Source organism: Nyctibius grandis, chromosome Z (assembly GCF_013368605.1).
Source record: "Nyctibius grandis isolate bNycGra1 chromosome Z, bNycGra1.pri, whole genome shotgun sequence".
NCBI lineage: Eukaryota > Metazoa > Chordata > Aves > Nyctibiiformes > Nyctibiidae > Nyctibius > Nyctibius grandis.
In genome coordinates, this window is record NC_090695.1 from 40,432,029 (window position 1) to 40,447,460 (window position 15,432).

The 15,432-nt window shown below is 35.6% G+C and overlaps 1 protein-coding gene across 1 annotated transcript in view; it reads right to left on the bottom strand.

The window, feature by feature from the left end:
• PCSK5 (proprotein convertase subtilisin/kexin type 5) overlaps nucleotides 1–15,432 on the bottom strand; it is a 259,149-nt gene that overhangs the window by 15,452 nt on the left and 228,265 nt on the right. The window contains exons 25-27 of the mRNA XM_068422259.1: nucleotides 10,595–10,637; nucleotides 9,591–9,733; nucleotides 8,130–8,330 (exon numbers count right to left, since the gene is read on the bottom strand). Of these exons, the coding sequence (XP_068278360.1) occupies nucleotides 8,130–8,330; nucleotides 9,591–9,733; nucleotides 10,595–10,637 (387 nt within the window). The remainder of the gene's footprint in view (nucleotides 1–8,129; nucleotides 8,331–9,590; nucleotides 9,734–10,594; nucleotides 10,638–15,432) is intronic.

Consider the following 15,432-nt stretch of genomic DNA (forward strand, 5'->3'; position numbering starts at 1 on the left):
AATGTCGTTGGCCTTTTTCTAAATATGCAGTAAATAATACAAGTTTTCATTTCCCTTTTCAGCAGCTTTGCATCCATCTACCTTATCCTGGCTTATGTTTTATTTTTTAAAAATCTCTACTGGGTAGTTTTAAGTGCTGTAATTTAATACCTGCTATGTGTGTGAAGAAGCAAGCAAGCAATATTACTGAAGTATGTGTTGCCAGGGGAAAAGGACCCTGATCCTGGCCAGAGAGTTGGTGTAACATAAAAAATAAATATCAGGAAGGTAAGGTTAAGCAGCGAAGTTGTTAACTACCTCTAAAGAATGTTTAAACGAGCTCATTGTTTCAAAAAAATGCCAAACCTTACAATTAAAAATAAAGATCTTTTTCAGTGAAGTACCTTTTATTTCCATTTAATCCTTGCCTCTTTGGCATCATTTGTTGTTTTCTGTAATATTTGGTAGTCGCCACCAGAGGGGAATGTACACAAGCAATTGGGCTTCTGATAGCTGGCACAGGAGACAATATTTAGCTTTCCAGCCAAATATAAGCACTTAAATGCCCCCACATTAATATTGACAGAAGAAATCTTACAATTATTTTTTTTTTTAATTCTGAACAGTTAAAACGAGTTTTTTCCTGTAATAAGGCTCTTACTGAGTGGAAATAGGCTTTCATTTACTAAAAAGAACCCCAACACACGTTTAGAATAATGTGAAGTTTTAAAATGTAGTTTTCTTGCATAGCAAAAAGTTCCCCAAATGGGCAAACGTGATGCAAGAGATTTGTTTACAGAAACCTATGCACACTATTTCCAATAATGTAACCAGAGCTTTCCAAAGAATAGCCTTACAAAGCTGAAAAATAGTAATGCGAAATGTATTTCCTTGGTCTTTGGACTGATGATAAAAGGAAAGCTTGGAAATGGCTGATTTTAGCTATTGGGTTCTATTTTGCTTCCCCCTACAGGATGCCATTCTGTACTTGAGGATCCAACAAGCTTTCCTCTAAAATTTCAGTGTGTAGCTCTTATGGTTGCAAATGAAACTTGTAAATGTAGAAGCCATGAGTGTATGATACAGAGTTGTAAACCACCCATGTTCTAAAAGTGGGACATTGACTCTGAAAAAACACTGTATTCTATTATTGTACTGTTCTGCTCTTCTTTTTTTTTAAAGGCCAAAATATATGACCTTTTCAGACCTACTGAGCTGTTTTTATCGTTACGCTTATATTTTTTCTTGTTTCCTCACACACCCCCCCCCCCCCCCAATGAAAATGCCTTCTATTTAAACTCTATTCAGGCCATAATCTGACTCAATGTCACACTGATTCTTGTGCCTTTGTCAGAATAAGTAACAACTTTGACATACACCCAGCTAAGTCTCCCCTATTCCTTTCTAGAAACTGAGAAACTGAATCACACTGTGCCATTTCTTGAGCTAAGGTTTACTGCAGCTCTGAAGCTACCATAGTGCTCCTGTCCATTCAGTCTATTCAAGGAATTATCAAACTGGAAGGGTGGGAGAAGACTGAAAAATATATTTTTTTCTGTTTTCTTCTCTCATTTGGGCTTGTGCAACATGAATGAGACAATGGCAGATTTTCTTAAAACCTAGTACTGTAAGACTTCAAATGTGACCCCAAGCTGAACTGAGGAAAAAATTAGTTAAATTTTAGCTCAATTTAACCCAATGTTCCCATATTTCCTTTCTTTTTGCTTAAGCGATCTTTGAGCTCTCAGGATTTTTCAGTCTGATTTTAGAGAAAGATTAAATGAGTCTTCTAAAATATTCAAGGTGAAAAATATAAGTCCATGTGGCAAGAAGTGTGGTCCTCTTCACAAGCTCACCAGTTGTTCTGGAAAATGTAGTTTATTAAAAATCCAACATGAAACCCTCTACAAAACCTGAGGACATATGAGCAGAGATATGGTCATACCTAAACAGACATGTCTTTAAATATAATAGCATTTGAAGTACCTTACGGTCCCTCCTTAATTTCATTTAAACACACAACTACATTCTTACCAGTATATACTCATCCTCTTTGTGCTGTCCATTTTGCTCTCTCTACCTGCTCCTTATGGACAATGGATCTTTATGCCAGGTAGTGCAAACAGTAAGCGTTCAGACTGATAAAAGATGGTTTGTTTTCTTCATTTTTAATCTTATTTATTCTGTCTCTTCTATGAGTAAAAGGGGGACTTAAAAACTTATATTTTTAAGTTGCTGTCGAAGTAGCTTCCTGTGTACATTTGTGATACCCTTAGCTTCTAGACATTGACTTCTACAAGGAGAGTATTTTTACAGTATATTTTATTGTTAGACCATGGCACAATTGCTGCAGTGAGGAATGCAGAAGGAAATGAAGTGCCATGGCTGTTTGTAACTGCAAGTGTATTCCCTTTAGAAGGTGACCTGTCTAGCTTTTACACTGTGTAGTGAGATGTGATTTGAATGTGATCCAGTTGAGATGCTACTTAGTTTGTTAGATTTTATTCTGTGTGTGGCACTGGCCTTGCAAAACTGATACAGTCATGAATAAAACCACAAAAACAGGTTACATATCTCCATGAGGTAATTACAATTATATAGACATGGTAAAACATAATGAAAACAATACATATATGTAGTAAAATACTAGACCTATCCTATTTTGGAGACATATGTGAACTGTAAATTTAAGGAAACTATAGGAGTGCTGAGAAGTAAATCAAAATCCTCAATAACCATTAATTCCCAATCTAGTTATCTTGTAACAACCATAGTATTACTTTACAAACAAATAGCTAGAATATGAAATTGGCATGCCTAAGAACATATGGGATAATGAATCATATTTACTTGCCTCTAGCAACCTGAAATTTCACATATGGATGATGTTTAAAAAGGTCTCCTAACTCTTCCCATGATGCTCTAATTCTGCACTCTAAATGTCATAACATTTTCACATTTGAAAGACTATGACCCATTCTCTCCTGCTGCTGCTTTCTCTACTGTCTTCTGCCCACCCCATTATTTTATTTTTTCCCATGTATATTCTGAGACCTTTATATGCATATCTGCATAGCTGCATTAAAGTCCTTTTAAATAATACTTTTAAAGCCTGAATTATTGTTTTCTCTCAACCAGTACAATTTTACTGATTTTGTTTTACTCTGTATTTAGGAAAAGGAAAATATGCAAGATGCATGCTGTTGGTCAATGGCTGCTTGTGGGAGGCTGCTCTTATTATTGGGGGTGATATGTATAGTAAACAAAACCAGCTGCTATTTAGCTGCATAATTTACTACAGCCTGTATTATCTACATGTAAAGAAGCACGTATTCCATTTTGAGTTTGCATCAGAAACAGACCTCATTCCGTACCCATTTCTTTCCTTTTGTACTTTTCAGAACAATGTGGTAGGCTAAACTGTGCAACCAAGGAACGAACGAGTTTTTAGGGGGCAGTATTTACAGTGAACAGGCAAAATTAAGACCTGACGATAGTTTGCAAAACATCTAATCCAGTTGAAAGGGTGTGTGTATTCACTTGGTGAATCAAGCTTACACTAGTGTGTCTCCTGGCTTCCAAAGTAATTTCATCATCTGGTACATGAGATAAAATACAGATGTTTCACGCTACAAACACAGAGCTCAATCTCCTTTTTTTTTTTCCTTCCCTTTCTTGGCTTGCCCTGTCTTTTTAAAAGCCTGGATAACAGACATGGTCTGTTTAATTATTTCAGACCTGGATATGACTTATTAATGATTCCTGATATGAGTTGAACTGTTTGCCCGGCAGAGTATGCCCTCAAGTAACTATAATTTTAGAAAGTTGTTTTTATAGAATGTTTTGGTTGTTGGAGTGTATGCTCATAAAAATTCATGACTGGTCTATCATTTACCCTTGCACAAGAAATAGAAGTGAAACTTAAACATGGAAAAAAAGTGTATTCCACGTTCACAAAGGTTTTAATCCTTAGCTAGAGGGACTGCTCTCTCAAATTGCAAAGAAAGTCAGACTCTGTGTTGGTTTCTCCATAGCAGGCTTTGATGTGCTGCCCTTTAATTTATATTAGCCTTGGAACCAAACAAAACCAGAGTTTTTGTTTCCCAAAACTCACTTCGTTTCATATGGTACGTCAACACAGTCACTAAAGCCACAGTGGAACCCACCAAATCTATGTGGCTGGGAGAGCCAAAGAGAAATGGCTTCATTATTTGTAAATACAGTTCAAGGTCTACTACCTCAAGTGTCTGTTAGTAACACTTCTAAAGAAAACGAGTAAATAGAAGACTAACATGGTAAAAGCTGATGTAAACTACTGGATTTGGAAATTTTGGCTATCTTTGTAGTTGCATTGTCTTCCTGCATTTTCTGGAGCAGGACATGTACTGAGGATGAGCTTTGTGCAATCTCATCTTCATTCCCATGACAGGGACAAGGTTGTTTATTTCAAACTTGGCCCCCATGCCCAGCCCAGTCCCTCAAAGTGGGAGGAGTAATAATTGTCTGGCCTGTATTCTTTAATTAGATTATTTAATTCAGGCCACTGAACCTCAGAGGCAGCTCTGCCATGGTGCTGCACCAATGTAAACGTGTTGAGGACACTGAGCATCTGGTGGAAGAAGCATATATTGATAAACAGGCAGAAAGGATGAGACCCAAAAGCCAAATCTCAGCCACAGTCTTGCCCACACTGGGCTGGTGAACAAATATGGAAGTATTCTAATATCCCCTGCAGAATCCACAAGCTTCTTGGAGCATGCCCATGCTTCATGACAGGCTACCCTTAGAAACCGAGTTTTACAACAGATGAGATGGAAGATCCTTACATTTTGCTAAGAAGAAATAACCCTGGAGAAAATCAAAGTAGCTATTAACAAGCTAAAGAACAAAAAAAGTAAACTGGGATAAAATATTTGGAATTCTGTCCAGAGGAAGCAGTGAAAAACTTGGAAACATGATTTTGCACCCATGTATGAAAGAAACAGCATTTTCTGTGTCCCCATAATCTTCTTTAACATAAATAATGGAAAAGAGGAGGCCCTACAGAAATGCTTAAGAAGATCTGGAGAGGGATTATTGTTCCAGGCCCAGGGCGTTTTTCTGTACAAGTATGCCAGCCAGAATTCTCACTGACTGTAAGTTTTAGGGAGAAGAGATAGGTTTTCATTTTGTCCATTCTTGTACTGATCCTACAGCGTTGTTGAACACAGCAATAAAAGACAGTTACTGCCTCTCCTTAAATCTGTTGGTTTTCAGAAAGCTTTTGACAATGAAGAAAATAATTGTAACAGATAGTGAAACTCTGTTTCTTTTTTTTTTTCTTTTAAAATTATCCACATATTTCAAAACATTATCAGGTGTGAAATACACTGCAGTTTCTAACTAAGAACTACCCTATTGGTGTGATGCACTGCTAGAGTTAAATGTGGTTTGGTCCTGCCTGAATCCTTTATTTTTTGTTAAGGATCTTCAGTGTGGAACGAGAATTTAAAATATAGGTGGCATATTTGGAAATCTAGACTCAGCTGATATCTGCCTCTTGAATGCATCATCAAAAGAAATGAGTGAAAGAGTGATATTCTAGCCAAAAAATCAGCTACTTAGATTTTGTTGCTAATTAGCAAATGAAAATGACTGTTAGGAGAACCAGATGATCTTACAGCATCTGAGCAAGAAACCTCACAAACTGTTGATGAATGTAGTTATTCAAGGTGTAACTTCAGTAAAGTCAGTGACAACTTCATTAACATTTTGACTTGAAGGTTACTACTATTTGGAAGCCTACCTTGGTGAGAAAAGGCTCAAGATATCACCAAGTTCAACATCACTTTTTCAGCAGTTACATGGCACAGCTGTTGTCACACTGTGGAAATCCCAGCAAGTCTATTCAACAGAAGGTGAAGAGCCTCCAGCCAGGTTCCCTGAGCTCCCATCACCAGCTGTATCAGGAATGCTGTGACTTTGGAGCAGTCATTAATGCTCAAGCCAGTACAGGTCTGAGAGAGATGTATCTTACAGTTTGAAATGCCCCTAAGTAAGATGTATTTTAACTACTGGAAGGAAAGAGAACAGTACACATGATGGAGAGAAAGAGGTTTCAAAGCATAGCAATGCTGCTATACACAGAACTGCATCCGATGCCTGCTCAAAAGAACAGAGAGGACGATGAGTCACTTCATTTGACAGCCTGAGAAATAGATAACCAATAGACAGACCAAACTACAGATGTGCTTTTTCCATGGCACTGATGTAGATAGTCTTAAAATGAGAAAATACTTACTCATATGGATGAAATGCATGGAGGAGACCAACATTCTATTAATATTTCTCCTTTTTAGGTCTCTCTGATCTTTTTCTGAAGTGAAGAAATGTTATTCCTTTTAATAAAACATTTCTCCGTAGATAGGCACTGAATAGAAATGGTCAATATTTTTCTGAAAATATTTTTTAGTATATTTTAATTTTTAATACAAGATCATAGGATCTAAGGATAGTAATTCTTTGATGTGTTTGAGTCAAATAAAGACATAAGAATCAGAAGAATATTTGTGTTTGATAGAAAAATAAAGCTGGAAGGGACCTCAAGTATTCTAATCTCTTGCTTCACTCAGTAAACAACCCTGTCAGATGCTTTTCCTGTGTTCTTAAAGACCCCTAGTGATCGAAATTCCCAAACCTCCTTGAAGATTCTACTATTACTCCATTATTCCATTTGAAAGTCCCTGTTTTTCCAATGTTAAATCTAAAACTCCTTTTCTGCATTTTAAGTCCTGTTTACTGCACTTACAGAGACCCTGTCTATTCCATTCTTATTTGTGATTGTGTTCCTTTTACCTTTCTCATTTTGTCCCAAGCCCCTCATTTACCCCAACCTTTCATTGCAAATAATCTTTTTTCCCTAAATTTCTAGTAATCCTCACTGTTTCCTCTCTAATTGGCCTACTTCTTTCTTTAAACACTGTGCCCAAAACTGAACCATATTATTCCAGCCGATGCTTTACAACTATGAAGAGGGTGAAAGGATTATATGACAATGACTTTTCTCTTCTTTTACAGTGATCAGCAAAGCAGCTGTTGAAGCCCTAGAGGAAATTTTACCCTTTGTTGGAGGGTATGGCGTACATATATTTAAAAAGTGCCACTTGCAATCCTAACTATTGAGATTCCACGTGCTGCACAGGTTTCCCTTAAAAAGAATGAATAGCTATACCAAATGAGTTTTAATTTGTGTGCTGGGTGATAAATTCACCATTAGCACTGCCTCATTTGGTAATATAACCTATTAATTGTACTTTATATAGCTTACATAATGGGAATGACAAATAGTCTACTACACGCTTTTCATGTAACAAGAAATTTGTGACAGTAGTGGGATGCATTTGAAGATGCTTATGAAGGAAAATTATTTAAAAAATTAACATAAATAATTCCCTTCAACAGCTTTAAATTTTAAAAGAATTTCCCTTCCAAATAAGTTTTTTTTTTTTGAACAGAGAGTTGTTTTTCCCCTGCTATAGATGAGGACACCAAGAAAGGACTGATTATTTTGTGAAGGTTGTGGAAATGGCCAAGGTAGGACAAGAATGCCAGAATGTAGTTCTACATCCTGTGTTTGGTTCCTTAAACAGTGGTGCATACCTTCATTCAGAGGGAAAAGAGAAAATAGAGCTTGCTTTTAAACACACACTACACACACACAGAGATACATATATGATTATTTTCCTGTTCCTCCAACTTAAATTCACTTCTGTGTAGGGAATCAATAGCCACAAAGCTAGTCTAAAACACAGCTTATAAGATAGGCTATTAGATAACTTCTTATTAGGTAAGGAACTCCCAGTACCTTAATCTATTATCTACCTTTTATCTTTTTCATCTTTTTTATGTTTTTATTTTTTATCTTTTATCTATCCAGACAAGATAACTCCCAGATAAGGAACACCTAAGTTGGATTAAAATGTTATGCTATTTGCAGGAAGATGAATTTAACTCTGTGAAACCAATGGTTTTGGACAGTATATTTTTAAAATGACAATGAGTTTGACAAAAGTGCAGTTTAACTCAAGCTGCAAGATCTTGATATCCTTTTTCTGAAAGTTTTAGTAGTCTTCAGAGAAACAGAAAAGATCAAGGGATCTCTTGCAACTTACCACTCCAGAACTTCCCACTGGGTGGAGAGTTTCTTGGATTCAGACACTGCCCATGAGATAGCTGAAAACTGGTTTTGCACCGAGTACAGTTCTCATAGCTGTAGCCAACACACGTTGCACAGCTTCTGTGGCAAGGTTCGCATTCTCTAGAGATGTCATCTGTAAAGAAGCCATCTCCACACTCACTGACGCATGTTCCACCTGCAACAGAAACAGAGCCTGGCATCATGGTGTCTACTGACCCCGTCAATCCTGACAAAAAGGTACCCCACCTATAGCATCTCTCTGTCCCCAGCAAGAAATGGTTTAATAAAAAAGAAGTGTATAAGAACTCATGAAGCTTTTTGTAGCTGTATAAACTCTAATTTAGCATAAAACCTGAATTCTTATGCAAACTTCACAAACTTCAAAACAACCTGCACTTAAATTTGTATCTAGATGGGTTTCCATCCATATCCTAAATCCTGGCACATACAAGTTTTACGAAAGTCCACATATGATAAAAATTTTATGGTTGAGTCCCAATTATTACGCTGGCCTAATATAAATTCTAAGTCCAGAATTCCCTAAGATTATTAGATATATGCAAATTTTGAGGATCGGATAAATCTCTAGTTTCTGGTGAATATAAAGCTAAACTCAGGTAAATCTGGTTCAGTTTAAGGTTTGGCATAGTGCAGCAAATCCCCTAGAAGTTGTTACACTGATAGCTTTTTGAGCTTCTTCCAATTTCAGTTAAAGAAAGCATAGACCACCAGATCACCTCAGGTTATGACCACGGAGTTTTCCATGAGTGTGATGCTTTTGTTCTCCACTACTGGGCACCTTCAGCAGGCAATGCACAAGAATATAATAACCTCCGGATTTTCTGTGGTTCATATTTGGTACCACGTCTGAACCAGACCTATCTGATTTATGGCTTTGTAATAAAGCTAAGAGATTCCTAGTCTTGTGTGAGTCTGATGTGGAATTTAGTGGTTTTAAATGAGCTCATTTCAGAGTGTTTAAGGCTCGTTACTTCATGCGGACCTGAAAGTCAAAGTAAAACTAGATTTGCAAACAGTAAGGAAATGTTTCCATGTCTTTCTGTGAGTTAAAAACCTCTCCTTTCACAAAGTCTGAATCAAATACAATATTTTTTGTATTTGCCCAATAGAGTGGAAATGCATTAAAAACAAAACTAGAACAAAAAAAGTGGGAATGTGTATTCAAATATATGGAGCCTTTGAACCAAACGTCACCATTGGCTGACACAACCACCTTACGTTAATGCAAAGGACCCAATTCTGCAAAGTGCTAACTCCCTTCAGCCCCATAGAAGAGATTTCTAAGTTTGAGAAGCTGGGTCCGGACTCTTTCTGTAAAGAAAAATTTTAAAATATTTTTGTATATATGACATACTTAGTACTTTGCTTACCTGAGAGATAAAAGCCTTCCTTACATAAGTAGTACTTTGCTTACCTGAGAGATAAAAGCCTTCCTTACATAAGTCACACTTGTCCTTGTCACAGCTATCACAGTTGCTAGGACACTCTCTACACTGCATAGAACTTTCATCTCTGTAGGTATTTTCTGGGCAATATTTATAGCAATGCTGCTTATACCTGTGAGATAAAGTAGAACATCATTAGCAAGTGTCTTTCGAGGTCATTGAGTTTCTTGTCTGTATGTTTCTAGGTATAGTAATGGTAAAGCTCTATTCTCATCCTAATGAACAGAAATTATTTCTCTAATGAAGGATGCAAATTGTATTTGCGGTTATGTTACTTATTCAACTGGCAAATATTAACAAGTCATGTTTTCCAATCTCATGTTCTTAAGCGTAACTAATTTGATTTTCTTTTTTAAATGTAGGTACAAAACCGAATGCATGCTTAATTAGAAATTACTATATTGTGGTTGTAAAGAGCTCTTTGCTTGTAAAAATATATAATCCGATGCCATTGTTTATAGCTAGATTGAATAGCCTTTTTATCAACATTTTCTTTTGTCATGATAATTTTTACAGAGATCTCTTGTGTCTCTTTGAAAAGCAGTAGAGTTCTTATTTTCCCTCTGTTTAAGTTAAACTTTCAATTAATCTATATATTTTTTCCTTTGCTTAACCTCATTACATTTTTGAGTGTGCCTGCTGAACTGCGAATACCAGAACTGGACACAATATACTAAGCTCATACGAGTTCCAAATCCAGAGGCACTGTTTAACTTTTAGACCCTTTCTGTTCCATATTCCTCTCTTCATATATGCAAAGTTCACATCAGTCCATAAGTTTTAAAAGACCTCAATAGTGAGCGATTGGTTGGTTTTCGAGCATTTCCTAAGCCTTTTTCCAAAGTTACTGTTCTCAGATAGGCAATACTTAAAAGGAACGGGATTAAATTCACAGAACAGATCTAGGTAGTGAAGCACACATTTTTGCTTCAGAAAAATGTATAGGCATGAAGAGCTGTACAGCTACACTTACATGTAATAGTTCTGAATGCATGTTATACAGATTCTTGGGTCATCTGAAATAAAAAATGTGAAATTATGTAAATAATATTCAGAGTTATAACCAGAATGCTAAAAAGATTTGTTGCTACACCATTTTTATGTTAATGTTTCTTACATTAAAATTACTACAGCCATAACTAGAATATTATTATCATTGAACCTCTGTTTACATTTTTTGGAGATAAACTCTTCCACAATGAGCTCCTGGCCTATATTTTCACAGTGACTTGTGACTTTTGAGTCCTCAGCATAAGGTACTTAGAAGGTGCTGAGTGCTTAGGAAGTGCTGTTCTGAAAAGCAGAACATTCCCAGGAGCTCAGGCTGGGCAAAATGAACTCTTGAAAGGAGACTCTAAGTTATCCAAACCTGTAGTTTTATCCTATTTCTATATTTGTTGCGGAGATAAGTTAAAAGCATTTGGCACCTCTGAAAGAAAACTTTTCAAAACCATGTAAATAATCAGTTTAATCTTAAAAATCCTGAACTAGACAAACACCTTTCTATATTATGGGGAGAAGGGTGTGTGTGTGTCACGAAACACACACCAAGGTTTTTGGGTAAACTTTCTCATCAGAAAATTAATTTTTGCATTCAAAAATTTTGTTGAATGAACAGAAAAAGTGTTATACAGCCTCTTAAAACTGTTACAATTATGGATATGGCTTTATGCTCACACGAAGTGAAGAATATTTTCTATAACCTTCCATTATCTTCTGTTAGCTTTTTATTTCTTTTACCTTACTCAAACATCCCAAAGGGAGCAGAATGGAAGGAAACAGAACAACCTGGGTGAATGTATTTATAAACTGTTCTACTATGAAATGCGTATAAATTGTTTTTGATATTAATAGTACTCATAAGGCAAAATTTTCACTGAGTCTGTTTGAACTGTGTCTACAATAAATCACACTTTCCACATGCAAACTGATTAGGTAACATGCACTTGGTTTTGCAAGTAGTTCTAGCAATTTATTTATGAGGTGTAAAGTTTTACCCAGAAATGTTGCAGATCTGTGAAAATATTCTCTTTACTGTTTAGAGCACAAACAGAAACAGCAATCACCTGATTTAGTATTCTTTGCATTAGATTTTATGTTAAGACAGGAAATACTCTTAAAATATGGAAATATTTTCTATGAAGTCTTCCTTTACTTCTAGATAAAAGACATTTGGTTTGTCCAGGGCTTCTTTTTGAATGATTTCTGAAATACTAATATTGTTTCTCAATAAGGACACTTCCTGACGTTTTTTTCCCTCCCAATTAATTTGTGTGGATTTTTTTCCTTGCAGTGTTTATAGAGCATTGTTAGGACCCAGGTTGTTACGATGATAAATAAGTGTATTTATACCTTTTGAAAATTATTATGGTATTGGCACGTACAGTCCTTATGTTTTGTTGATGGAAAGAATAGAGTTTGCATCAAAGAGACATTGTTAAAACTGCTGGGGTTGCTTGTGGGTTTAATAGCTAACTCTCCATGTACTTTATGGCTTTTATGAAGAAAGGACTCTTTCCACTCTTGTCTGTGGGAGGTTCTGACGACATTTTTCTTTCCTAACTGCCCTCTCAGTTTTGCTTGTGTGGATGACTACCTATATAGCCCAATTTGAGACAGATCTCAGCAGTCATTGCAAACACACACACAATGTCTGGTTGTCCTCTGGAAAGAGATTAGAAAAATTAAGTATTAACTAAGTGACCACTAAGTAAAGACTGTGTATTTTGAGTTGGTTTAGGATCTAAGAGAAAGTATCTGGGAATGAATGGGTAAAAATAGTTTGTTTAGATTGCAGATTGGAGTACATATTGTGGAGAGAGCAAAAAAAATGTATCACATATAGCACTTGCATTCTGCTGCTTACACAAAGTTTAGACAGAAGTGATAATAGTGAATACCCTACTAGAAGGCCACAAATTTCGTAGGAATAGCTGCTTTGCAGTATTTCACTTGGGAATATGCTGAGTCTTTCTGCAAACCGAAGATTTTGGAGGTTTGGGGAGAATTTCTTGACAATTTTGTAAAATGAAAACATGCAGTCATTGGGCTAGTGTGGCCTAAGTTCATTTGCCAATTTATCTACTATATTATGTTATTTATGAAGCTTTACTGAACCATTGCTCTTTCTCTTAAAGACATACCCACTAAATAGAAGCTCTACCACCTTCTATACTTAGTCATATTTTCTGAATTGCTACTGTTGAGGCATAATAAACATAGTTTAGAAAGGAATGCAAAAGTGCAACTGTCTGATAGCAGGCAGAGAGAAAACTAATTATGCAACTATTCCTGCTATAGTGAATTTGATATTTAACACATTCTACGTTTCCAAAATCTTGGAAATGAATTTTAAGAATGAACTAAGTCAGGGGAATTTTATGGATATATACGCACAGTTCTTCAACAGTGGCTTGTTTAAAATCTGCCACAATCAGTTCTTGGACTAGCAGTAACAAACAACCTATATTCACTGAGACCTTCACTTGCTCGTAAACCAACAAGATCTCTGTGGCGCAAAGTGGCTTGGTTGGTATGTTGTGCTCCAAAAGACTTCTTCTCATGAGAACTGCTAATATTTTATCTATATTTTACAGTTTCCATTTGCACTGATTTCCACTATGTTGAGTCTATGCCACTCCTTTGAAGGCAGAAACAAAAGTGATCTTGATAGCAGCATTGGAAACAGGATTCAACCAATTTTAAAATATAAGGCCTCAGACACAAACAAGTGCTCTGTGACTTTCTGGTTTTATTGCAGTTTTCTTAGACAAGTAAAGATCATCTAGAGTTCATAGAAAAAGTTTGGTTTCTTTCCTTGTCTGTAATCAACAGATACTCCTATTCCCTCCTCCACGCCCCACCCTTCTCAAGTACAATACATTTGGAGTGCAGCTATGTTATAAAACAGAAAAGGTACGTGCAAAGATTAAATATTGGTCAAAGGCCAAACATTCATGCATTCTGTTGGAACTCTCTGATTTGAAATGAATTAGTGGGTTTTTTTTCTACTTGGGGTGGGAGGAAGTGTGGGCATTAGTGTTACAAGCATAGCATTGTTATGCTGGAAGGGGGTATTTTTGTTCAAATATGCAGAGGAACACTGTAAGTGATTTTTTTTTTTTTGTAGAATTACTGTAGAGGCTTGATGAAATATTTAGTACATAAGTTCATCCATATTAAAAACGAGTTCCAGAGTGTTTTGGAAATCCTTGTCACTGTTTCACTATGTTTGAATATTCATGGTATTTAGACAGATCCTAATTCTGGAAATTTTAAATGGCTAGTCCACTGTACTTTTGAGCAGCACTTACTCAAAGTATCCCATCTAATTAGACCCAGATCTTGCAATGATTCGTATGCATGCTTGACTTTATCTACTGTATGCAATAAAGCTGGGAGTTGAAGTTAAGTGCAAGGGTACATTTTGCAGGATCTGTATATAGACTGTAACTTTTATTTTAGCTTCCTGTTTTATTTATGAACTTTTTTTAAAATTAAATTTCTTGAACTATTTATTGGCTCAGCCGTGAGCCTAGAATGTGCTGAATACACTCAACATTTTGCATTCAGGAGAAGTTCAGTATATTCACTGCCTGAGACTTAATGTCTGGTTTACCTTTCTTTTCCAGTTTAATTAAATGTAATGACTGAAAATGATTTTATATTACACTGCAGTTTTCCTTTAAGGGCCAGCCTGCAGTAATTGTTTAATTTCAACAGTTACCGCTAGATTTTATTTGCCTTTTACATTCCCCTGAACAATAATTTACAATAATCTAAAAAAAAAGTACTATAAATTGCAATATATCACCAACAAGAGTAATTATATATTTTAACTACCTTAGACCATTTTTTCTTTAGTTTTTATGGCATCTCAATTAAAATAACTGAAATGTAAAATCCAAACATAGTAAGATTTTTGACTAGACATGGGCCCAACTGAAACCTCAGCTTTCAGTAAGGCTTAAAAATGAAGATTTCTGTTGTGGAATCAAGGACTCTGGTTTGGATCTTCCAGTTTGTGCAAGAAAGTATTCGTTTGTCTGTGCCTTTTTTGTTGGTTTTTCACCTCTTTTTCTTTTTTTATTGTGTTTTGTCAGCAAATCAGCTTTATAGTCTTTCTTCTCATTTCTGACATTATAATTTATTTTGACAAGTCATATTACCAGGAAGTGGAAGGAAGAAGAGATTGTGAATTTTAACCAAGGAAAAAGCTGGATTCTGTAGTCAGTTAGATTTATATGGGGAAAAAACAGCGTCAGTATTTGCATTGGCCAAAAACTGTAACTTTGGTTCAGCCAACATATTTAATGAATTAAAAATATATGTATTTTTAAGGCATAAAAGAAAAAAATACTTTGAATAGACTTAATCTTTTCCAAAAATATACTTTTACTAAAATTACCTCCTCTTTTTTTTTTTTGTATTTTTTGTGTTTTAAATTAAAGCTACCTTTAATTCTTGCTGTAAAGCTGGTTTAAGTGAAAAAATCACACAGCTCTAATCTCAATTACCTTACTTTAAAAGAGGAATAATGTCACTTGCTGTTACTGTATTTCATTGACAAAATAAAGGGAACAAGGCATATTTTCCTGTTCAAATAAGGATTTCAATATGTTGCAGTTAGTTAGAATTAGAAATGAAATGCAGATAAGATGAAATGAAACCAAGCATTAGATTATAATATGCACTACCTGAAATAGTTCCATGGTTTGTATAACTGAGGTGAAATGTTGATAAATGCATAAATACTTGTATGTATGTTGATAAATGCATCAAATTTTGGGAGAGATTTCACTGAGGGAAGTT